General features: G+C 38.4%; 1 protein-coding gene across 2 annotated transcripts in view; it reads left to right on the top strand.

Annotated features, from left to right (window-relative positions):
• Nucleotides 1–26,196, top strand: part of tenm1 (teneurin transmembrane protein 1) — an 844,835-nt gene that overhangs the window by 732,752 nt on the left and 85,887 nt on the right. For both annotated transcript variants that reach the window (XM_039766316.1, XM_039766314.1), the window contains 5 exons: nt 7,264–7,531; nt 7,747–7,890; nt 8,306–8,555; nt 14,761–14,781; nt 18,454–18,686. In XM_039766316.1, the coding sequence (XP_039622250.1) occupies nt 7,264–7,531; nt 7,747–7,890; nt 8,306–8,555; nt 14,761–14,781; nt 18,454–18,686 (916 nt within the window). The remainder of the gene's footprint in view (nt 1–7,263; nt 7,532–7,746; nt 7,891–8,305; nt 8,556–14,760; nt 14,782–18,453; nt 18,687–26,196) is intronic.

The raw sequence follows: 26,196 nt of genomic DNA, 5'->3' as shown, positions 1-26,196 counted from the left end.
TTGATTTTTAATAAAAGCACTTTTGCACTTTTTACCTTCCCCTTGCTCAGATGCTCAATTTGCCTCCATTGACTAGCTCACTCGGCAACATTATCGACGGTGTTGGGTTCAAGGGTTCCCAAACAGCCAAAGGAGCGTGGAGCCAGAACCCACAGCGTCACATTTACTTATTTTAAATATTTGGATACACATTAAATTACTGCATTGTATATGGTGCTATGTTCAGAAGCTTTTGCTTCAAACAGAATAGGAAAGCATCTCGTGGCTTTTGTGGTAAATTGCTTTGATGTTATGTTAATCATAGCATGTGTCAACCCTTTAGAGTGTCACTTCCAAATATAGTTTAATTACCAATGTTGCTACTATAATTTAAAAAAAAAAAAAAACTGAAATATTTTATAGTTACTGTTTCTTACACACATGGACAGGCTCCGGCTCCCTGAGATCCACCAACACTGCAATTTTATTTTTTTCTCTGAACAACATAGACAAATTTACATTAACTCAGGCATAGCTGTCTGTGTCTGTTTGTCTTTATTTCTGAGAGTGGGAAGGAGCCAAAAAAAGGGAGAAACCAAGAAACTAAAACACTGCCACACATATAGTATGTTACTATGCTCCCTAATGCTTTGTTAAGTTAGAGTCATTTTTGGTTTTCAGGAGTCCAGCATAACAAGGTGTTGTGCCAAGTACTGATAAATGCACACACACTGCAGAAGTGGAAATATGTCTCTTAGCCTTACTTTCTATTATAATCAGCAGTTTTTATTCATTTTTACAGTCTGATGAGAAAGGTTCATGGCATTCCAAATTTTAAAGAACTAATTTAGAGTCCCGTAGCATTGAGGCTCCAAGCAGGTGCACGTTGGTTATACCTGTTGGAAGGACATCAAGTTTGTCGAAGAATGCACCTGGGATTGTGAGTTTTTAGAACTTCTCCATGACTTCCATCTTAACCTCGTTTTTATGGATATATTTATTGACTTTTTAATCTCCACCATGGACTTTATTTTATTGAGTTTAATGACTAAATTTTGAAGCACTGCACTTTTGGACACTATGTAAGTTGTCTTAAATAAAAAGCACTGCGTCACTTTGTGCCAACCCTTGCTGACTCTGAGTGTCCTCATTTGCCCGGCCCATCCTCAGGTATGTTATCAACAGTTTCAGGTTCAAGAGGATCCTAGAAGCAACTGGGGGATCATGGAGCAAACCTGGAGTATCAAACAGGGGTTCCCCTGAACTGTTCAAGCAAAGAGCACATTGATTTTGTGAGTTCCATTACTGAGATGCGGTTGCTGGGGGTGTGGTCAAGGGGGTCACGACATCTGATATTGTTCATGTGACCGGTTACAGCCATTCGAGGTATAATCTGAGTTTATGGATACTGCCTGCATTAATGTACAATTCTTTTGGTGATGATTAACTTCCTGGCTTTAGACCTCCTCGTTTGCTTTTGGTTCCTAAATTTTTGGTTAGCAATTTAAACTTGAAAATTGACTGGCTTGACTTTTGGTTCTGATTTGTTCCCTGGGTACATTTAATCTCCTGATCTTTATCATTAAAATACTTTACAGAAACAGTCTAAGTCAGTGCACTTCATTAAAGGAATTAGTTATTCAACTGTCTCATAAACTCAATAGAATCCAAAAGAACACATGTGTGTGTTTGATCAAAATATTAGCATTCCCTACATTTAAGTGTCTAAGTATAACTCTCAAACTGACAAGAGGATGCATTGAGTGCTAAGAATCCAGATATCTTTGTCTATTTATTCCAATGTTATAGCTTGTTTAAATAAAAAAAAAACCTCAACTTTAACATGCTATCCCTTCTTTGTTGCACATACTGAACATTGTGCTCAGTCCAGGGCTTATTTCTGCGTTGATTGGTTCCTCCCCAGTGGTAGGATGGAAGCTATTAATGTAAATTCAAGTAATGTCTTAGTCTACACCATCACAAGGAGCCTGAGCAACTACCTAATAAACAAGGAACTATGATTTTAAGTTTTGTTTTTTCTTTTTATTGACTAAGAGTCTTAGTCTTTGCTGCATGATCTGTGTCAGTGCTGTGCTACTGCTTTCTCAGTTTGCTTTCTGTTGTTAGGCCCTTTGCATGTCGGAGAAAAGCATTACTCTTTCTGACACAAGAGTGTCTATTCTGAAGTTCCCTTCTTGAAGTGACGGCAGCTTCTCAGACTTCAGACTGGCTCACTGTTTAGCTTGGCAAAGTGGATCTCTGCTCTTGGGTTCACAAAGAGAAATATGTCGGATTCAGCTCTCCAGAAGAAAGCAGCTCATAGCTTTTCAGGTTCGCATATCTCCCCATTCCTGAGAGAATCCCCAGGGAGTTCAGTGAGTATCCAGCAAATATCCCAGAGAGAGCTTAATCTCACTCACTTTGAGAGATGGAGTGCATATGCTTTTAAATGAATCAATCAACATTTACTTTTATTTCAATCAACATTTATTTATATAGCACATTTTCATACAAAAAAAATTTAGCTCAAAGTGCTTTACAAAATAAAGAATAGAAAAATAGAAGACACAATAAAAAATAAACATAAGTCAACATTAATTAACATAGAATAAGTAAGGTCCGATGGCCAGGGTGGACAGAAAAAACAAAAAAAAAAAAAAACTCCAAAGGCTGGAGAAAAAAAATAAAATCTGTAGGGGTTCCAGACCACGAGACCGCCCAGTCCCCTCTGGGCAATCTACCTAACATTAATCAAACAGTCCTCTTTGTATTTAGGGTTTTCATGGAAGGACTTGATGATGATGGTCACGTAGACTTCTGGCTTTCAGTCCATCAATGTTGGTGCATCATGATGCTTTGAGTAGGTGGTGATGGCGCAGGCTGCCACCACAAAGAAACTGGAAAAAGAAACAGAAGAGAGAGTAGGGAAAATGAAGGTTGAACCTTCCAATTACAAAATTGGTGTCTCTTCATAGGCAAGTGTCTGTGTCCATGAGAGTTGTCATTCCTTGAATTATAGGTTTTTATCATTGGTTGAGTCCATTTTGTGCCTTCTGGCTCAAGAGGTTTGAAGAGGGGCCTCTGGAGATATGTCATGTCACCTTTGTTATCAGATGAAGTCCAGGTACATCCTGGTACAAGCTGGAGTTCATTTACTTAGTTTGGAATGCAAGTGAAGAAAAGCTCAGTTCGATGCCTGCATCCCTGGTGAGTCTGCCTTCTTAACAGGGCTAGTGTGCCACAAAAGCCTAGCAGAATGGGCAATGACCACTTTGTCATACAATATCAATGGCAGCATTACTGCCAAATTAGACCCAAATTTGTGTTGTTTAATGCTGTGATTAACATCTAAGTGATCAGATACGTTTACGTTTGTGATTATTACAGAAATTTTAGAATTCTATTATATATAACACATTTGCTAAATTCATATCCACAAATTTAAAAATACAAATGGGCTAGTTTAATGTTTATAGCCTCTGCATGCCACTACCATAAGTCAAATTTCAATCAGAAATAAGGGAGAACTCTTACCGCCCCTCATTCTTTTTTGTAAGTTCTCAGTGCTGTCACCCTTCTGATTTTGAGCACATTAGCACTTAAAGATGATTTATACTTCTGCATGAAGCCTACACTCTAGCTACACTGTAGCCTATGTAGCTTATGGCATGCTGTGATGCATACTTTTTCAAAAATGTGACTATGTGTCACCTTGAAGTGGACTGTACACAGAGTCCTACTCTGATTGGATAGTTTGTTAACTAGGCATTTCCTTAAATGCGTTTCTGATTTGTCTTCTGCTATTCTGAACTAAACATGGAGCAGATCAAGAAAAGACTTGTCAAAAAATAATATACACATTTATATGATAAGTCTTCACAATGCTACAAAGAAAATTAGATGGCAGCCAGTTTGTGGCATGAAATATTGGCTAACATTTGGGACCAGGCAAATGTATGAAAAAGTGGAAAAACGTGAAATACAACGTCTACAGAAGAAAATGTGTAGCGAGAGGAGCGGTGATTCTGGAAGGCAAAAGCTGCCCGCATTTTAATGGATCATTTACTTTTCTTACCTGCTACAAACACAGCCAGCAGTACAGCACAACACAGAAGTGTAAACTGCTTTTGATGGCAGCTGGAGGTAGAAATCAGCCTTTAGTGCTGCCACCACTCTGTTTTTGAATGTGTCACATTTTAATGCTGCCGACCCTCAAATTTTACAAGTACAGTACATGTCTTAATGCCCCTTATACTGTAGTTTGCACATGTTACATCTTAACATTCTGACACTTTCGTATAGCTGACAATAAGTGCTTTATTTTTTTTCCAAAAGCAGAACATTACAATAGCATGCTATTCAATCAAATAAATTAAAAATAACATAACAGATACAACCAATTAACTTCAAAATTAAAACAGATAAAATAAATGAAAAATAGAAAAACAAAGGAAAAAATCAGAACAAGAGTCATCTCCCACCCAACAGAAAGGGAAAAAAAAGAGAGACGTGAGGAAAATGAGTAAAAAAAAAAAAGTAACATTTTGAATATTATAAAACAAGAAATAGCATGACAGAGTCAATCACAGGTCCAGCATGCTCATCCTAATAATATATTAATGAATTCTTGCAATCTTTTAAAAAGTTTTGGATATATCCTCTTAGAGAAAATTTGTTTTTTTTTCTAATTTGAGATAATGCAGAACATTGCTTACCCACTGAGTTATAGAAGGTGGGTTGGGATTTTCCCAGTTGAGCAAGACAAGCCTGCATGTTAGGAATGTGGTATAGGACGTTACAATTGACTTATCCCTATGGATTTTAATGCCAACTGGGAGTACACCAAATAATAGATTATGAGTGATTGTTAAATCAAGGCTGTTTGAGAAGTATGTAATGAGTTTTATCCAAAATGATGTTAATTTAGTGCATTCCCGAAACATGATACTATAGCTATTTGACAGGTTTCTAGGTATGTTTTACACAATTTAAATACAATAAATGAAAGGCTTTTCATTGAATTATGGAATGCTTGAAGCATATTGGACTAGAGATTTTTGTCCTTTTTCTGAGATGCTAATTGAAAGGTCTTTTTCCCACCATCCCCATGGTCCCCAAGGAAGGGTAGATTTCTTGAAATATTTTTATATTTTGTTGAAATGCTGTCTATGAGCCTTGATGAACACATACCAGTATAGCCTCTGGGATTGATATGGGTGTGAGATGTGGAAAGATGGGTAGGTTTCTTTGAACAAGATTTCAAATTTTCATGTAGGACAAAAAATAGGGTATTTATCAATGCTTACATTGATTGATACACTATTATGGTATGACTTTAAATGCTGAGATGGTCATTTTTTTATTTCCATGTTGAACTATCCATAGGCATACTGTCAGTTCCAGCTGCCTGTGGTAAAATATTGTTGGAGTGAGGATGTATAGTACAGTAAATGGTTGTATTTCTGTGTGCCCAGTGAAGGACATATGTATGTCCACTTCAGGATGGGTTACTGAATTGTAACTGTTATTTCAGAATTAAAGTCTGGTTTTGCAGTACAGCGAACGGGTTAAAAAAACAACATAATGTACTTTCATATGCAAACATCTTAGATTACTGGCAATTCTTTAAAAGAGGCAGTGTAGAGGAGCTGAGATTTATTCAACTACATAAATGCCTATTGATAGGAGTCTCCAAGAATTCTTACCAGCTCACTTTTTACTTCCACCTTAATCTGTAAATTAAAATATCTTCAAAGGGTTTGTTTGAAAGAGAATTAATGTTTTATCATTTGGAAGTAAAAAGGGGCGTGATGCTCATCTGTTGCTTAAAAATTAATAATTATCAATTTCTAAGCAGCCAGTGTCTGGTTTAAATCAGTCAAAAGAACTGCACTTGTGGCTAGAAAAGTAGATTGCACTGCACAAAAGCACAGGTTCATTTTCTAATCCTGACAATGCTTAACCCAATATACCTATACTCTAATCATGTGTCTTGTCTATACTCTATTATGACACATGTATAAATATGTTCATCCATCCATCCATCCATTATCCCACCCGCTATATCTTACCTACAGCGTCACAGGGGTCTGCTGGAGCCAATCCCAGCCAACACAGGGCACAAGGCAGGAAACAAACCCCAGACAGCCCCCAGCCCAGCGTAGTGTATAAATATGCGTATCTGTAAAATCATTGTCCTTTATAGGTAAAGTTCAGTGGGATCATGGACAGCTTGAAATACATCAAATATGGAATTTTTGATCAGCACACAATTCTGATTATAAGCTGGATCTGCTCAAGTGTCTGAGAAGCTTTTGTTTCATTAAAGACTACATAACCTTCAGCCATTATGGAATGATGGCTCATATTTTCTTTTCTTGTTCCTCAGTCATCAGTGATGATCTCATAATGTCCTTGAATGAAAGCCATGCACATATGCCTTGCTGACTTATTGCAATCTTCTCTGAGTGACTTCACAACTCTCGCAAGAACCCCCCAATTGCTGACTTAATATTCAATTATTCCTTATTAATCATTCCTGGCATGGATTCTTTCTTTTATATCAGATGAAAGAATGTCCTAGATGGTGTGAATTAGCAGCATCTGCTGGCAGGAATGAAATGCATGTTGAATTTAGGATGAGCAGTGAATTGCACAATTATGAAATAGTATGAAATCTGAATTTTCTAAATATTAAATGTCTCATTGGTATGTTGGGGCAGCATAAACACAAACTGATCAGCACTCTTCTCTTTCGGCTTCATGAGCTATCATGTGGAGTGTGTTCATTCTCATATTTTCTATATGTGATTTTATTCTGAGATAGACTGGTCTGCTCCAACATCCTAAAAGGCCTTCAAGTTAGTTTAAAAGACATTCTCTGAAATGCCCCATTGTGAGTAAGAATGGAAGTGCACATGAGCCTGTAGATTTCTTACGTAGCCTCTAGGTCTCTACCACCATGCCCTGGAATATGTGCATCAGGAAAATGGTTAGAGGTGTTAGTATTATTAGGAACAGCATTTAACACAGAAGTCACATAGCACCTTTCACATAAGCTGTTGTCAGAATCTGGAACAAACTACTGAGTCATGTTGTTCATGCAAGTACTGTCTCTTAAAAAGCATTTTTAATGTGCACTAGGGTAACTCTCCTCCTAGGTAATCAAGTGATCTCTCAGAATAGCAATACAGCTTTCATTTTTTTGCTTTGAAAACAGGCCCTGCAGCTGATGTTCTATGATGCCTCTCCTCACTTTCACAAGTTCCCTATTCTTCCTTACAGGCTGTGCAAGAAGAAATTAACATCCCCGGCAGCCCTATGAAGCTCAGCTACCTGAGTACACGCACCCCTGGATACAAATCTCTTCTGAGGATCATCCTCACTCATTCTGTTATCCCTCCGGGTCTGAGTAAAGTGCACTTGACAGCTGCAATAGAGGGGCGACTATTCCAAAAATGGTTTCCAGCTGCTCCCAACTTAGCTTATACACTTGCCTGGAATAAGACTGACGTTTATGGACAGAAGGTTTCTGGCTTGACTGAAGCAATAGGTAAATTACAGAAGGTGTCATTAAAAGAAGATGACAGTGATTCGGTATTCACAAAATTATTTTCAGTCCTTATTGGCTGTGTTTTTGTGTAAAAAAAAGTATTTGAATTAATATGTGTGGTATTTACTTTAGGTTATTATTGATGGATAAAATAATCATCTACAGCAAGTGATAAGAAACTGGATTTAAATGTTAACCTGCACATCTTCTTGCAGTTTCAGTTGGCTATGAATATGAAATTTGCACTGACTTCATTCTCTGGGAGAAACGAACAGCTCTTTTACAAGGTTTTGAAATGGACTCCTCTAATCTTGGAGGCTGGTCTTTAGACAAGCATCACATCCTCAACCTGCAAAGTGGTAAGCTTTAATTATTTTCCATTAAGATCATTGAGAAGAAAGCTGAGTCCTCTTGTTTTCCTCTTCTGTCTCTACAAGGGTCCAGGTGTGCATATGTCTGGTGTCATCTGGTTTTAACCAAGGTTTAGTAATCACACACTTGCTAATTTTGAACTTTCCAGACTGACTAACCAAATACCATCTTTAAGAAAAGTAGATAGAATTTTAAATATTCATATTATGTGACTGCCACTTGGGAACCACCAGAAGATTGAAGTCACTGAGATGGTTAGCAACTGAGCCCCTTTCAATTGAGTTTCATGAGCTTCACAATATATGTTCAAAAGCAAGAGCTAATCCTTGACCATGCACTGTAATATAAAAAGTGTTAAAAGGAGAGATTCTTCTTTTACATGTGTCTTTTTATTTTTTGTAGGAATATTGCACAAGGGAAATGGGGAAAACGTCTTTGTCTCTCAGCAGCCTCCAGTCATTAATACCATCATGGGAAATGGGTATCATCGCAGCATCTCCTGCCCAAACTGTAATGGTCCTGCACTTGCCAGCAAACTGTTTGCTCCAGTCGCTGTGGCCTGTGGCCCTGATGGTAGTGTTTATGTTGGAGACTTCAATTTCATAAGACGGATTCTTCCGACAGGAAATGTAATCACCATCTTAGAACTCAGGTACTGTACAGTACGTCTATAGAGTATCTGGATTTATACAGCGTAGTTGAAAAGTTAATTTGAACAAATGAACAAAAGAAAAGACACCTAAAAATAAATATTCAGTTCTATTTAGTTCATTTTAAAAACCTCACCTGCATTTTTTAACCCATCATACTATACATTAATTGAAAATATATTTTTAAGAGGCAATATAAACACAAAATATAATGCTGAAACATAAACAGAGAAATCTCAGTTTATACCCAAAATGATAGATAGATAGATAGATAGATAGATAGATAGATAGATAGATAGATAGATAGATAGATAGATAGATAGATAGATAGATAGATAGATAGATAGATAGATGTAAAATACATTGAAAGCAAAATATCAAAGATTATTCTTGCTGTTGCTTGTTGAATGGGGAGGAGCTGGATGTTTAGGGAGGAGCTGGATGTTGGTGACACACCATCAGAGACCATTTCCAATAGTGATTCTTTAGCAGGCTTTCCTGTTGTGAATATTATATACTTCACCATGGTGCATCCTTCCCTTCCCTTCCCTTCCCTTCCATGGTCATTCACTCACATGCAACGTCACCAATTCAAATATTCTTTCGAGAATTTTTTTTTTATCACTGTCACATTACTATCTAAATGAATAAATGTCACTGTCATGGCCAGACTATGGCTGTTATAAAAAAGTATGTCATAAAATAGGCCAAAATATACAGTTGGCCACAAAAATGCTAATAAATTTTATCTATTGACCTATGGAGGTCTATAGACATTAGGCAGGAAAAAAACAATCATCCAAATGGATTATTAATTCATCCCAGCAGATTATTTCTGTTTTTCCTTCCTGACAAATATCGGGCTCCATACAAAACATTTAAATTTGTGTTTAAATGTTTTTCTTTCATATTTAAAGTAACATAATTACAATGGATCAAATCGATCAATATAAAATACACTCGCTCTTGTCAGCCTAGTTCAATATTCTTTTTGTCCTCTCCTGGCTCTTACCAAGTGCTCTTCAGAAGCCCATTCACGTGTCACACAAATAATTATTGCTTTATCTGCTGTAAGACATGAACATCTCTGTTGGAGCGTAAGGGTGATCATAATAGATTATTAAATATATAAAGCAAATAACGTGAAAAATAGTGATAATTACAATTATATCACCAGATTATTATAAACTATCAGGAAGGTTGACATGTATTAAAAATACTTTTTTATAAATCATGACACTTTTGTCAAACATACTGTACTTATACTGTACTTTAAGATAAATAGAAATAACCAAAATCAGGCATGTTACAAATTTGCAGCTCTTTAAGGAGAAGCTTATGGGACTCAAATGATCACTTGAAGTCATGAAGTGATTTTTAAATTGATGTAGAGAGCATAAAGATCATTAGGTTTATACACTCTTTATTAACAAAATGGCCAGTGGTATAAGCTCTACTCTTAATTACTTGTAGCTGCGTTCCAGACTTTAACACTATTTCTTGATTTAATAAATAAAACACACATTATGCAGACAGATCACACAAATAAGATTACTTATGTAATACAACAGTTAGCTAATGTTTTCTACAGCAAAATTTTAGCAGCTTTGCAAATCAACATAATTATAGTAGTGGTTTGAAAATTTTCTGATAATTCCATGATTGTCTTTCTCAATACAACAGCTTTTCATTTGATGCTTTAACCATTTCCAATAATGGCAAGACAGTCATATGGTTGTTTTGTAAGTTAGATACAATACAGTAAATGTGCAAAAAAAAAATCGAGCGTAGATTCTATGTGATACTATAAATGAGCATTCACCCAACACCAACATTCAGCTCTGCACCAAACACCCACCTCCTCTCCAAACATCCAGATCCTCCCAAAGGATCTACATTCTACTCATTCTGTAGGCTGCTGTAAGAGATATTTAAAATCTCTGAATACATATCTATAATTTGTGAGAACACATTCACTCAGATGTAGATTAGGTGCCATAAAGGACATGAAGAAGCGATAAAAACAAAAAAGACATAGTAACGGCATATCAAAAGAGTTACTACACATATTTAAAAAGAAATATAAGATAGTGATATGAACAGCCTCAGCAGTAGCTCTAGCAGAAGTTAGATATAATAAAATATTGAAAGCCCGAAATTGCTAGAATTCAGTTTTTGAGATCACCAAAGTAAGCCCCGGAATAAAGGCATATTTTAGTTCTGTAAGGTAGGGGTTTGCTAGCCATTTACAACTTTATATATGAAATGGAGGATTTCGATATCTTCTTTTTTGCATTTGGTTCTAATCATGGTCCTTGCTGCTGTGTTACTTTAGAGTGGTAAGTGAAGAATCCAATGGCCTCACCTTAAATCATTACAATAGTCAATTTTGTCAATTCAGAAGAGTAAACTGTAGGTGAAGGTGTTTGAGTACAGAATGTAAAAACTTACAATATATCAAGCCCTGACTTCATAAAAGGTTCAGGAAAATGTGAATGGCAGTTCCTAAGGTGACGTACAGAAAGTCAGCACTCAAGCGGCATAGTAACCATAACATTCTGAAAAAGAAATTAAGATTTAGTGATATGTTACATACTGTTATAGATTCAAGGCCAGAAACAAAGTTAATTTATTTTAAAAAGTATGTGTCACATGTTGGTGGAGAGAGGCCAAAAAAGGAGTAAAATACAAAAGCAACTATAATCAGGCCGCACCTATGTTATTTAGGACAAATCAATAGTAAAAACCATCCCAAAATGCTTTACAAGTACATTGTTTTGGTACATTTGCAGAAGTATATTTTTTATATTACTAGGGGGCTTTGCCCCCTGCTCGCTTTACTTGCCAACCCCCGGAACCTGCGCTACACGCTAGCCTCTTTGCGGTTCTGTTGCTGGTGTATGGGGATGCGGATGTACAATTTAAATAGATTTTTATCTTCGTGGGAATTGTTACATATGCATCAAAGAAAAATATAACTGCCTGTGATTGTATTTCGTTTCTTTCTCTCTATTAATAGTCTTTGCAAAAGCTATTATAACAGGAAACTGTTAATGTTTTAATACGGATGGCATATCAAGATCTCCTTTGTTGTGTAAAGTTATCCATAGAAGATGTACTACATTACCTTTCTTGGATACATCCTTCTTTCTCCAGTAATTCGTGCATTAGAAGACCGGACATTGTTAACCGTTGTATATATTTTTCAAGATCTTGTAAGCTGTTGTTTTCTTCTTCCGCACGATCACCACCAACTGTTTCAGCATAGTCTATTGATACGCATTTAACCAATTTCCCATGTAACCAATCGACATTTTTGGACGCATTTAACCAATTTGCTGTGCAACCAATCATCATTTTTGCCATTAATTCATTTGACTTCCTCGTTTCTCGGTGCTAGAGGATCGCAGTCTTCTTTGAAAATGTTTGAGAGCAGGGCGTGACTTGAAAAAATCTAAAGGCAAAACTCTCGTCTCACGGGACTTGAAAAAATCTCTCCTCCAAAAACTCTCAACTCCAAAAAGTCTTGTCATGTCAAAGGATTTTTTTATATAACAGAGAGACATCACAAAGTAAGGTTAAATAATTGGTTCATATTGACATTGTGACTTAGAATTATCAAATAAAATAATTTTGTGCTTTACAGTTAATTGCAGAAATCAGTAGGCCAAGATACCAAATAAAAAACAGAATAAGGAGTAACAAACTCTACCCTACCTAATTAAAGAGGAGGCTTTTTGGGAATCAACTACAACACACCTTCCCAACAGATGGTAGTTTCCAGTGAGTCTAACTCAAGTAGTCTTCTCCACAATAGGTCTTCTTAACTCCACTATGTGATAGCATATGAGCCATGATGAATAACTCTGTGGAGACTCATTCTGATGGTTCTGGTTCTCACTGCGTTATTTACAGTGAAGTGAGAAAGCCACCTATGAACATGGGCAAGAATTTTAAATAGCTTTATTTTTTTATTTCTAATATCAGTTCAGTGTTGTAGCTTAGGAAGAGGACAGAATGCCTTCCATATAAAGATAATCATCATTTTTGGTTTTATTTCATAGAAGGTAGTGTGACAGTAGGTCATGGCCATTATCCAGCTGGAAAACCAGCTGGATGGAAGGACTGGAGGAGGGCATCTGCAAGGCACTACCTCCCCCGGGGCGCTAGAGGGCAGCCCTTCTGGGAGGCTGTGGCACCATTGATTCCCACAGTGCCTGCTTGGAGTTGGAGTGTGGCACAGCATGGGGCTTTCACCACACCTGGGAGTGATTCCAGGTCTGATTAATGAGCCACCTGGAACACTGCCAGGGTCTGCTTAAAAGGATCTGCCTCACTCCATTTGGAGAGTCAGAGTTTGGGAGGAAGAGGGACAAAGCTTGCCAAGAGGAGGAGTGGAGGCGGACAACAAGGAGAGAAGAAGGGACTATATTTGGTGCTTGATACACTGTGCTTCCCATGTGAAAATAAACTTGTGCCATGCTGAATTTGTGTCTCTGCCTGTCTGTGTCTGGATTGGGACACCTGGACCGCCCCTGGTTTCCACAGTAGACAGTATTTGCACATTTCCCTGCAAAGGTCTGATTTCATGAAAACAAACTAATATGACTCTGCTACAACAAAATTAACTAGTTACAATGGATTTCCAAATAGACACCAAATACAGTTCAGAGGAGTCAGAAATATACCTGAGTCAAGCCTCCTGAGTTACAAGAACATGATTATGGCCATAATATTCCATTCATGAATGACATTTTGGTCTATTCAAGAGTATCATTTCGGGTTTCATTCCTTGATCTTTTTCCTAAAGGGTTCCATCTGTGAGTTCTTTTAGGTGTGTATGCAGGCTCCTTGATTTGTAATGTACTTTGACATTGCAACTCCAGCTATCCCAATGCTCTCTCAAGAAATACATACAACAATGTAACTTTTCAACTATAGTTGTTTTTAATTAATTAGTCTATGCTTTTCTACAGTGACTTTCAAGTCACGCGTGTACAGTCTGGATATTTACTTTGGATATCCTAACACTAGCAGGTTAAGTGCTTTTCTAAGGGGAACTTAGTGAATTCTTGGTGGAGTTTGGTCTGTCTATTCTACATTTACACTCCATGTCCATGGTCACTTGGCCATACTGTCTGCTGTAACTCTCTCAAACAATATTGGTGATGGGAAAATAATCTGGAAATATGGTTTTGACTAAGGGTTGTGATTATACTGCTCATCACTTTGAATTGTGGATAATGCAAGACATTCTCACAATTACTCGTGCTAATCATAGAGTTAGAACTTTGCACTTTCATTTGACCCCAAATGGGTAGTTTTGAACTTAGCGTCTAAGCACTTCTTGTTTTGCAGACATCCCTTCACTGCTGCCCTCTTTCTCAACTAAATTTGCTTGAGCCTGCAACTATCAGAGCAGTACTCTAACGTAGTTAATGCCTTTAATTGTGAAAAACACTTTAAATAACACCACAAAATAACAACTATTATGGAAGAATGTGCACTGTGACATTTTGGGGTTATAAATGCCAAGGTAGCATGGTAGAGCCTTTCATTGTTTCCAGGAATTGCTCAGACTCCTTAAAAACACAAACCCATGTTTCTATCGGACAACTTAAAAACAGCTCTCAGCTTTACTAATGTATTTTTGACAGTGAAATCACATCCATTCTTGATGGACAAAATTACACTTCCTTCTTTACACTGCATGTGGCTGCATTAAGCGGATGAGCTATGAAGCACCATAGAAAACATTTAAGAGACTAACTGAGCTTGTGCGCAGCAAATAAATTACCACACGCTGAATGTAGTGCGTTCCCATGGAAACCAGATCTGTGCATCCATTCCACCACTGACACGCAGTTTAAAAGGAAAAAATGATGGCTTTTTTGCCTCTTGCAGTGGTCCCTGCCTGTGGTTCACACCTTAGGAACTGGGGAAAAAATATATACTGATTGCATAAATAAAAGGCCAAATTTGTATGCTGAAAATGGTCAAGAGAGGAGTTTTATAATCATCAATTGTTTTTCAATTGCATAAAAATAACTTATTAAGTGGACCCAAATGCAAAAATATAGCTGTAAGAGTAGTTATAACAACATGATGGACTGAATATGTATAGTTTCACTTAATAATAATTTTTGCTTTTAACCAATTAAACTCTTTTTTTTCCCTTTATTTTCTTTACCTGCATTACAACCACAGGAACAGAGACATAAGACACAGGTATGTATTATATGTCTGTATTTTAGTAATAGTTGATGCCAGTTTGAGTCCAGGATATTGGTGCCAGCTTTCATTGACCACATAACAGAAGCTCACAGTACCTTCCATCAAGACAAAAAGATCAACTGGGTTTTGTTAGCTTGAGGATACAGTGTGTTAATTTTCTCTTTTGAATTTCTATTTGTCTAAGCCTTCAATTCTATAAACATTTCACATTGTAGTTGATCAAATAAATGATATTACTAACATTTTTTTCAATAAACCAGATAGATAGATAGATAGATAGATAGATAGATAGATAGATAGATAGATAGATAGATAGATAGATAGATAGATAGATAGATAGATAGATAGATAGATAGATAGATAGATAGATAGATAGATAGAACTTTATTTGGCTTTTGGCAGAAGCTCTTCTAATGAATAAATACACAAAAAGGTAGATAAGTGAGTAAATAAATAAATATACACACACACTTTGGTCTGAACAGACACTGGAATTACTATAAAGCAAGAAAAGTCAAAAGAAAGAAAAGCTCTGGCTTGTCAGTCCTAGTCCAATTGAGACATTTTGCTGTTTGTGTAAATGAACCCCAGTGGCGTTTCTTGACACACTTCTGCTGAATGATTTATTGGCTGAAAGTTCTCACTGTTCAGAAAGAGGATGCACAGCATTGTTTATAATGGCACTCAGTTTTTTTTTTCTCCTTTGCTACAACCTCCAGTGGGTCCAGAGTGTGTCCCATAACTGAGCCTGCCCTTTTAATTAGTTTGTTGATATGGTGGGTCTCTCTTGAAGTGATGTTGCCAGCCCAGCACACCACAGTGTAGAAAACTCATAGTGGCCATCATAGAGTTGTAAAAGTTGTGAAGGATGTCACTTCCCTTATTCAAGGAACGCATTTTCCTAAGAATTCTTGTACAGTTCCTCTGTGTTATGAGACCAGTCCAACCTGTCACTAATGTGGCCCCCCAAATACTTGTAGGAGTGGACCACCTCTACATCCACTCCTTGAAAACTTATCGGACATAGAGGATCTTTGATGTGGTGAAAGTCAATAAGCAGTTCCTTGGTTTTGCTGATATTAAATTGCAGACAATTCACTTTACCCCAAGAAACAAACTTCTCCGCCTGACCTCTATATACAGTATTCTCGGTCAAAGTGGTCTCAAAGTAATGATTCCTTTTACAGAATATCTGTTTATACAGTACTAGTAGGCACGTACCTTTTATCTTCGGCAATCTCATTCTCTAACCAGGCCTCAGGAGCTAACCAGCGTAACACTGTCCACCACCCCTTTCGTTATTCCGGCACATCCGTGAGTAACAACAACGTACTAAACTTTAAGGTGGTCTACGCATGCGTGGAATTCGCGGACAAACAAAGATCAAGATCTAAATGAAGATCACTTTAGTTAATTTAAAGCACAACAATTTGTTTAGTTTGAATGTCTGTGTTTTGAGGTGTGACAGGCGTACTACAGTCTTTAGTAGTATAAGCCTGGAGGAGATTCTTAATGCAATGCCTGTGTTTTAGCTGTCTTTCTATTGCCATCTAGTGCTTCTTCTTCTAATTCATTCGCGGACAAACAAAGATCAAGATCTAAATGAAGATTATATATAGAGATTTTTGTCCAATTGTTGCCATACATTTACTAAATGTTTTCATTAAACATTAACAATGAGAACATCAGAACACATCTCGCATTGTATTTGTGTGAACCACTGAACATTGCTTGTGCAATTTTAATACTGTGTGATTAGAAGAGTCACATTGCCAAAGACAATTTCCCATCATTTACCATCAACATCATCATCATCGGCTGCAGGTTTTCATTACAGTGCAACTTCAATTTGCCTTGTGTTACTGCTGTATATTTAATGATTACCATAGAGATTTTTCTTGTGTCATGTGAGAATGTCTGTGACCCTTTTTCTAGTCTGAGTGCTGTCATATTCTCCTTTTGTCAGGATTATTCATTTTACTTCAGACCCACTTGTTTTAATGGTTCTTTTTGTTTCAAAATCAGCCATGTTCCGCAGGATTTTTTGTTGTCTGATATCAAGAGACATTTTTGTTAGCGGTTCCTCTTATGTCAAGTGCAATTGTTTTAGTGATCATTTTTGTGCTTGATACAATCATGTTTGTGATGAGTCTTGTTTCAGAAATAATTAGGTATCAGATGTGGCTGTGAATGTAGTTTATCTTGTGGCAGAGGGCATCAGGTTAGTGATTTTTCTAGTCTATGAGGTTAGCGGCCCTTCTTATTTCAGAGAGGTGATAATGTTGGTGGTTCTTCATGTGCCACATACAATTATGTTAGCGGCACCTCTTGTGTCAGATATGCTTATGTTACTGGTTCTGCTTGTTTTAGGTAGAATTATTTTTGTGCTGGATCCTAGTTTACAAGAAATTATGTTTAAGGTTGCCCAGTTTTTAGATATAATTATGTTAGCAGTTCTTCTTACACCTGATATACAGTAGTTATGTTGTCCTGTCTTCCTATATTGGATCTTTTGAGGAGCTCAAGGTGTGATCATATGAGCATCAATCATGCATTAGTTGAGCTGAACTTGCTTGGCTTCCCTTCTGTCATATGTAGTCCTGTTCACAGTTCTTCAAAAGTTGTATGCCATTTTATTAGTGGTTGCTTTCTAGTTGTTAGTTGGATTTGATAATATTAGTGGATCGTTCTACATCAAGTGTGATTTTTTTAGCAGATCCTCTGGTGACAGATGTAATCAGGTTAACAGGGTTACTTCCAGCAGATGTAACATTGTTAGCAGGTCTTTATATGCCAGAAGGCATTGTTTTCAAGATTAATCTTTTGTCAGATTTGTAGTGCTCCGATTTGCTAGATGCATTATTACTAGATGTTTGTGCTGAATGTCATCATGTCAGTGATTCCTCTTGTGCCAGCTATAATCATTTCAGCAGCTTCTCTGATGCCAGATGTGGTCATTAGTAGATCCTTTTTTTTGTCAGATATTATTATTTTAGCAGCTCCTCCTGTGTCAAAAGTTATCACGTTAACTGCTCCTTCGCTAAAGTGCCGCAGTTTCATAGTATTAATGTAAAAAGCTTTTCTTTTGATGGTCAAAATTGCTTAGATGTTTACAAGCAGAACCATTTTGTATCATTTCGCTCATTGCTTTGTGAGATGATCGTTGTGTCTCAGTAGCATGATTTCTTTTTGATTTTGTCATGCTCATTAGTTGTTGTAACAGTGATGTGTACTAATGAGCAGGCCTGGACCCCAGTTCATCTCTCACTGCTGCTTTCTCAATTACATTATCCCTGCCAGGTAAGCTGCTGTTCAAATCAAGTGTTGTCTGGGAATGTTTAATGTTGACAGTTTGTTTTCAGAAGCAACTATCCACTTTCTTAGCTGTTGACATGACTGTCCTCAGCATTTGTTCAGGCTGCGAGGCCTCACTGGTTGCTTAGGGTATTAATTTGAAGGTATCATTTGGAATGGCTTCATTTTGCTCTGGACCAAGACACACTAAATAATCAAGTAATTAAAAGAACTTGTATTATCTTCCTTTCATTCTTTAACCTTTGCACTTAGAATTCTATAATAGCACTTGCTGTGAGAGGCATTAAATAAAGAACTGATTATCTGCTAATGATGAACTGACTAATGTTTGACACTTTTTATCTCTCCTAGTACCAGCCCTGCACACAAATATTATCTGGCCATGGACCCGGTGAACAATGTCCTGTATGTGTCAGATACAAGCAGCAGAAAGGTGTACAAAGTCAAGTCTCTTACTGAACCCAAGGACCCTGCCAAGAACTTTGAGCTTGTGGCTGGTACTGGAGAGCAGTGCCTTCCCTTTGATCAGAGTCACTGTGGAGATAATGGGAAGGCCTCAGAGGCGTCTCTAAACAACCCAAGAGGTGAGTCGGCTACACTGTGGGGTTTAGCTCACTGTCACCTGGCAGCACCTTCCAGGCCCATGTTGAGATGCTCTGCGCTTTTGAGCCTGAGTTTCTATCTCCTCTTTTATTCTTAGGCCCAATGTGGGCTTTCGTCTGCCCCCTGGGCACTTCTCCTTTAGGCAACTCTTCGATGATCATTGAATTCTTTTACATTCGCAAAAGAAAGAAAATTATTTCAGTTTAAATGTATGTGATTTGTGTTATTATGTATTTCACGTTTTCATGATTTTTTAGGGAATTTTTTGTGTTTCAAAAGCAATTTAAAGGGTCTCTAAAAAGGTACTGAGAATAGAATTTTATGAAAGAATTTATTATTGAACAGCATTTTAAGAGCTCTGCAGAGCTTTAAATAAACAATTAACGGTTTATAGACTCTGATTCAAAAATACTTTCAGTTGTGATAAAAATCAAATCATATGGAGTTCTTCCCCACTCAGACACCTAATGTGGCACTTAAGTGTTTGTTTATGATGTGCTGGCTCCTGTTTTATCCATTGTTTCACTGATAAAATAGGGTAATTCATACTTTGCAGCCATCCTCAACTATAATTGCAATTGGGATACAATAACAAGTGTCATATCTGTTTAGTGTGTGTTAGGCACACAGATTTGTTTCAAAGCATCACCTCAGGCTTATCTGAAAAAGTAGCAGAATCTACAGTGGATTTAGAAAGTGTTCAGTACCCCTTCACTTCCTGTGCACCTTGTTTTGCTGTAGATTTCGTTTGAAATTAATATTGGTTTAAAACAGTAGCTTTAGATATAGGTGATGTCATTGGGGGAAAAAAATATAAATAGACTTATTATATAATACTTTAATATGACCTACAACAATGTATGTCCTCCCTGTGTGGAGTTTGCATGTTCTCCCCGTGCCTGTGTGGGTTTCCTCCGGGTACTCCGGTTTCCTCCCACAGTCCAAAGACATGCAGGTTAGGTGCATTGGAGATTCTAAATTGTCCCTAGTGTGTGTTTGGTGTGTGGGTGTGTGTCTGTGTGCCCTGTGGTGGGCTGGCACCCTGCCCAGAGTTTGTTTCCTGCCTTGCACCCTGTGTTGGCTGGGATTGGCTCCAGCAGACCCCCATGACCCTGTAGTTAGGATATAGCAGGTTGGATAATGGATGAATGTTTTTTCTCATCAATCTACACTCCGTACCCCATAATGACAAAATGAAAACATGTTTTCAGAAAAGTTAGCAAATGCATTACAAATCAAATACTATGATCTCTCATTCATTAAAGTATTCAGCCCCTTTTGTTTTGATTCTCCTTGAGATGTGTCTAGAATCTGATTGGAGCCCACCTGTGACAAACTGATTTGATTGGACATCATTTAGAAGGGCCCACACTTGTGTATATAAGGTGCTACAATTCACACTGCATGTCAAGATGCAAACAAAGCCCTAAAGTCCAACAAACTTTATGTGATGAGACACAGATCATTGAAATGGTATAAGACCATTTCTAAAGTGTTGAGTGTTTCCAGGAGCACAGTGGCCTCAGTAAATGTGAAACAAAAGATGTTTGGAACCACCAAAATTCATTCTTGAGTTGGTCATCCAGCTAAACCAATCAACCAGGTAAGATGGGTGTTGGTCAGGGAGGTGACCAAGATCCTAATGGTCTAAGAGAGCTTTGAAAGCCTTTTGCTGAGTTGGGAGAACCTGTCAGAAGCATAACCATCTGAGTAGCCCTCCATCAGTTAGGTATGTAAAGTATATTGGCTAACTCCTGCTTGGAATTTTGTAAAATGGCACTTAATGGACTCTATGAGAGCATGAGGAAAAAGATTCTGTGGTCAGAGGAGACAAACACTGAACTCTTTGGGCGTGAACTCCAAGCACTATGTCTGGTAAAGACCAGGCACTGCTTACCACCTGCCTTTTATCATCTCCACACTGAAGAATGGTGGTGGCAGCATCATGCTATTAAGGTGCTTCTCAAAATCAGGGACAAGGAGATTTCTCAGAATTGAGGGAAGAATGAATATAGGCAAATACAGAGAAGTCTTTGAAGAAACCCGGCTCCAAAGTTCATGTGACCTCAGACTTGGGAAACAGTTTACTTTTCAACACTGCAGTGATCTGAGACATACAGCCAAGACATGTGAAGTGCCTTTGGGACAGGTCTCTGACTATTCTTGAGTGACCCAGCCCAAGCCCGAGCTTAACTCTTTCAAGGCTGATGTCAACTTTTATCAAAAGGAGGAGTTGACGATGGTAATCATCTGCAAACTGTGACAAAACCAACTGTTATGTTATAGTTGGTCTGTCGTTGCTAGAAGGAAAGTTAGCTTTATTGGTTTTGACTGAGATTTCCTGTATGAGTAACAAGGCGCAGACAATGGCAAAAATGGCACTGACATCTGGTGAGAGATCCAAGTGAATGCATAAAGCAAAATACTCTGTGGATGACGTTTTTGCCTATTATCTTTGAATTGGACTATGATTTGTTAGACTCCGATTTTGATACAAGTGATCGAAAGCGAATGTGAGGTTCCAGCTTCAGCTGATTAGTCCCCAGCTAATTGTGGTGCTACACAGGTTCATGTAGCTGACACTCCTAAGGCAATGTTCGCCTGGGAGGACTGCTACTTACAATGATAAGTGGAAGAAACCAGATTGTAATGCACTGTCACACATTCTTGGCAAATTGGCAGCCACAGCATGCAGCAACAGATGTTTTATTTTGACTTCTGTGTGAAACCATTGCTTTTCAGAAAACTGTTTCTTGGAAAAAATATTCAGCCCTCAAAGACTTAAACCCTAGAACATCTCTGAAGAGTCCCAAAAATGGTGGTTAACAGATGCTTCCCATCCAATCTAGTGGAGCCTGAGAGGATCTGCTGGAAAGAACGGCATAAACTGTGTAAATTCAGGCGTTCAAAGCATGTAGCGACTTACCCAAGAAGACCTGAAGCTGTAATTCCTGCTAAAGTGCTGAATTAAGAGTGTGAATACTTACATGAATGAGGCATTTCAGTTTTTGGTTTTTAATAAATTTACAAACCTTTCTGAAGACATATTTTTATTTTGTCATTAGAGGTTAATGAGTGTAGATTGATAGGGAAAATGGCAAATTTATTCTTATAAAATGAAATGTATAACACAATAGTGTGTAGAAAGTAAAGGGGTCTGAGTACCCCTAAATTCACTGTAAATACAACAGTAACATTTATTTCGATAGCACAGTGTTGACAATATAGCACAGAAAGCAAAACACATTCCCCTTTTGTCTATACAGCAATCTCTTATCAGAAGTACACTTGACATATTGCTGTCTGGTTCCCACCTCTCCATTACCATCTTCTTAAGAATCACTAGCCTTCCTAGCCTATGTCCACATTCCATTCAATGTAGTTTAATAAAATGTACTATGGGTTGTCATCTAGGCGGGTTTATTAGGTATTCTGTCCAACATCCTTTACATTTCTTCCACCTATAAATGAATACATGATGTAATGTCAAATTCCATTTGAGCAGAAGTAGCAGAGCTTACACGCTTGCCTAAGTTTAATAAATTGCAGTTTGCATAGACCAAAAGCCAAACCTTTAAGAAGGTTTTCTGTTGTGTTAACTGGTTTGTTATGAGTGAGCATCCCCTGAAATTAACTGACGTCCTATCCAGAGTGATTAGTACATTCTGCCCAATGCTGCACAGATGGAGTCCAACTCCCTGTGATGCTGTAACATTCTAATGAGCTTAGAAATATAACATTCGCTTCACTTTAACTTTCCTCAAACTCCAATTCACTTGCTGTAGCAGGGTGCTGAGGTATAGTGTATACTAGCAGCACTGTGGAGGAAGTAACCCTGGACAGAACTTTAAGTCCACTTAAATTTTTTAGTCTGTTTTGTCAAGCTGGTTACTGTTTTATTGCTGCTGTTCCGTCTGATGAATGACATTAGTAGACAGGAAATAAACAGTCTGATAATGCAGTGTGACTACTTCAGGAACAACGGTAAGATTTTTGAAGCACCATCACAGCAGGACAATCAGCTTTAGGCTTGGTGACTCTTTGGTAGTTATGTTGTTTTTTGCTTATCATTTACATAACATTAAATTGTCAGACCCACTCAGTTCAACTCGGGGGAATGGATCTTCTTCCAGTGGTATTCGAACTAGGCAAGACATTGGTTCACTGTGGTAATTAACTTCATACCACCACTTTGGGTTAAGGGAATAGACACAAAATGAAAACCCACACAGACACTAGTAGAACATGCAGAATCCATACGGACATTTGCTCGATCTCGAGATGGCAGCAGTAACCACTCTGCCAATGTGCCACACTGTTAATTATGTAATACATTTGTCTTTGGTTACAGAGATTCCTTTTAATGTATTGTGTCTGCTGCTCTGTGACTACGTGGAACTAGCAAGAGAAGCAATGATTTTGCATGAAAGGTTTGGATTTTTGTAGAAGATCACTAAAGCATTAGTTTACAAATCCTGCTTTTATTAAAAAGATTTCATATAAAAATAAGAGAGGGTTCTGTTTTACTGTGTTTCTTTGTAGAATTATATTATAAAGTGTGTTGTCTGAATCCTGTGTCATTAGACCTTTGAAGCACATGTAAGGCTGAAGGGAGTTTTGTTTTTAAACCTCGGAAAGTGGCCAGTTGTTTGAAAGTCATATCGGATGGCGCATAGCAGGCTAAAGAAGCTGCTGGCAGGCCTATTTCAGAGAGTTACAATGTAAAGATAAGCTGTAGTGTTTGATGCCAGTGGTTCTCAAATTTGCCAGGAAGACTTTTTATCCCTCTTTGGTTTTGCTTTGACGAGCTTAGTCTGCATTACATGGCCCATGGTGCACCTCTGCTTGATGGTTTGTATACCCTGCAGCCCAAAAACGTTACATCATCACCATGTTATGTCAAAGATACTGATCTTCAGAGGTCTGAAATTCAGGAGCTCTGCCTCTAGCACTTTAATGTAGAGTAGCTATCCAAATGTCTTGGAAAATACCAAACACAACCCAGAACATAGTAATTAGCATGACATGAACAATTAATGACGGCATTATAGCCATTGATTTTTACCTCTAGGCTGTGCTCAATCATTTTCAGGTGTCTTTTAAATTCTGTTTTTACAGTATATGGCATCCAAGTTTATTGCATTCTTTTTTTAATGATTTTGTTTTCCAAATCTGGACTAGCAGGAGGCTGAAGCCTATCCTGGGAGGCCCTGGATTGTTGGGCACATTTGCTTTCACTCACACCAGGCCTACAGTGTTTAGAGCATAAACTGCATAACTTTGGGATGTGAAAGAAAACTGGAATCTCACACAGTATGACAATGCGAGTTCGCTCCATGCTCCCATCTTCCTTCCGGGAGCCCTGAACCCGACACCGTCGGTAATGTCACCGGTGAGCTAGGCAGTGAGGCACAACATAGTAAGGGGATGGTGCAAAAAATGCAAAAGTGCTTTTATTAAAACAGCAACAAACAGTGTCCAAATAAATAGTGCAGTGCAACAAAACCTTCAAATAAATAATCCATAAAACAGAGGTGAAAAGTGGAGGTTAAAATCCAATAGAAAAAAAAAACCTTTAAAACCACAAAGTTAAAACAATGGCTGGAAACAGTCTCTTTAAAAATCAACCCGGTGCCTTTCTACTGGTGACTCCTCTACTTCTCCCGTCCAGGCTATGCACCAGGGGAGTCACCCTACCTGCAGCTGACCTTCTTCGCTCTACTGGTCTGATGGCCTTCCAATTCCTGGCTCCGGTTCTGCTCACCTAGACCAAGATTTGGCTTCCCCCTACGGCCAGGACGCTCATGCTGGGGATTCCATTCCAAATCTCTGATTCCCGCTGCCTTCGCTGTGGTGAGCCAACCGTTTCCCGGTGACTCCTGCTCCTAACAAGCGTTCACAGGAGCGACCACTACCGTCGGGCCGCGGGTGCCGGCCAAACACCCCACTCGGGCTCACCTTTCCCAGCTGCCTGCATACAGCACGAGCCTACGCTTGCTCACTCTCCTTCTCTCCTGTACACACCGGCTTTCTCTCCTTGCTGCTTCCTGCCTTCCTCACTCATAATCTCCGTCCATTTTTTCTTCTTTTTCCTTTATTCTCCCTGCTAGCTGCCTCGCGTTTCTATTTATCACGGGGACGTGGATCAGCTATGGCAATCAGCAACTCCCGGGACCAATTACGGATACGGACGACTCCTCACCTATGCACTTAAGCAAGAATCGTCCACATCACGAATCACCCCGGGAACTGATCCGCCACATTTACCATGCCCCCTCACTAAGCCACAAGTGCGGTGATTATTTATTTAAAAAGGGGCCTTTTCGACATGAGCTGTGGACCCGCTACACCTCACACAGACACTGCAAAATCATGAAAAGTCCACATTGACAGGATTTGAACCCACGGCTCTGCCGTTGTAAGGCACTAGTACTAACTACTGCTCTACCATTCTATCTGTCTATCTACAGAGTCTTGCAAAAGATTTCATCCTCCTTGGGGTTTGTCCTGTTTTTTTGCATTACGATCTTAAATTAAATCTACCCCTAAATTAATCTACCCCTAAATAAGGTCTGGTCCAATGAATTAACTTCAGATGTCACATAATTAGTTGATTGGGGTCCACTTGTGTGCAATCAAAGTGTCACATGATCTCTGTATCACTAGATCTGTTCTGAAAGGCCCCTGACTCTGTAACAACACCAAGCAAGCAACATGAAGACCAAGGAGCACTCCAGATAGGTCAAAGACAAAGTTGTGGAGAAGTATAAATCAGGGATGGGTTATAAAAAAATAATTCCAAACTTTGAATATACCACAGAGGACCATTAAATCCATTATAACAAAAAGGAAAGAATATAGCACCACTACAAACCTGAGAAGAGGCCGCCCACCAAACTCACAGACCGGATAAGGAGGGCATTAATCAGAGACGCAACAATGAGACCAAGGATAACACTGAAGGAGCTGCAGAGATCCACAGTGGAGATGGAAGTATCTGTCCATAGGACAGAATGGAGCTTTATGGAAGAGTGGCAGAAAAAAGCCATTGTTTAAATAAAAAAATAGATATTTGGAGTTTGCCCAACAGCAAGTGGCAGACTCCCCAAACACAGGGATGGAGACTAAAATGGAACTTTTTGGCCATTGTGGGAAATACTATGTGTGGTGCCAACCCAACACACATCACCCTCGAGAACACCATTCCCACAGTGAAGCTTCGTGGTGGCAGTATCCTGCTTGGGGGATGTTTTTCATCAGCAGGGACAGGAAAACTGATCGGAATTGAAGGAAAGATGGATGTTGCTAAGTATAGGGCAACTCTTGAGGAAAATCTGTTTCAGACTGACAGAGACTTGAGCCTGGGATGAAGGTTCACATTCTAGCAGGACAATGACCCTAAACATGCTGCTAAAGCTACACTGGAGTGTTTTAATATGAGACATTTAAATGTCTTGGAATGACCTAGTTAAAGCCCAGACCTCGATCCAA

Source organism: Polypterus senegalus, chromosome 10, assembly GCF_016835505.1.
Source record: "Polypterus senegalus isolate Bchr_013 chromosome 10, ASM1683550v1, whole genome shotgun sequence".
NCBI lineage: Eukaryota > Metazoa > Chordata > Cladistia > Polypteriformes > Polypteridae > Polypterus > Polypterus senegalus.
The sequence above is the reverse complement of the archived record's forward strand: the minus strand, read 5'-3'. Positions and strand labels throughout refer to the sequence as shown.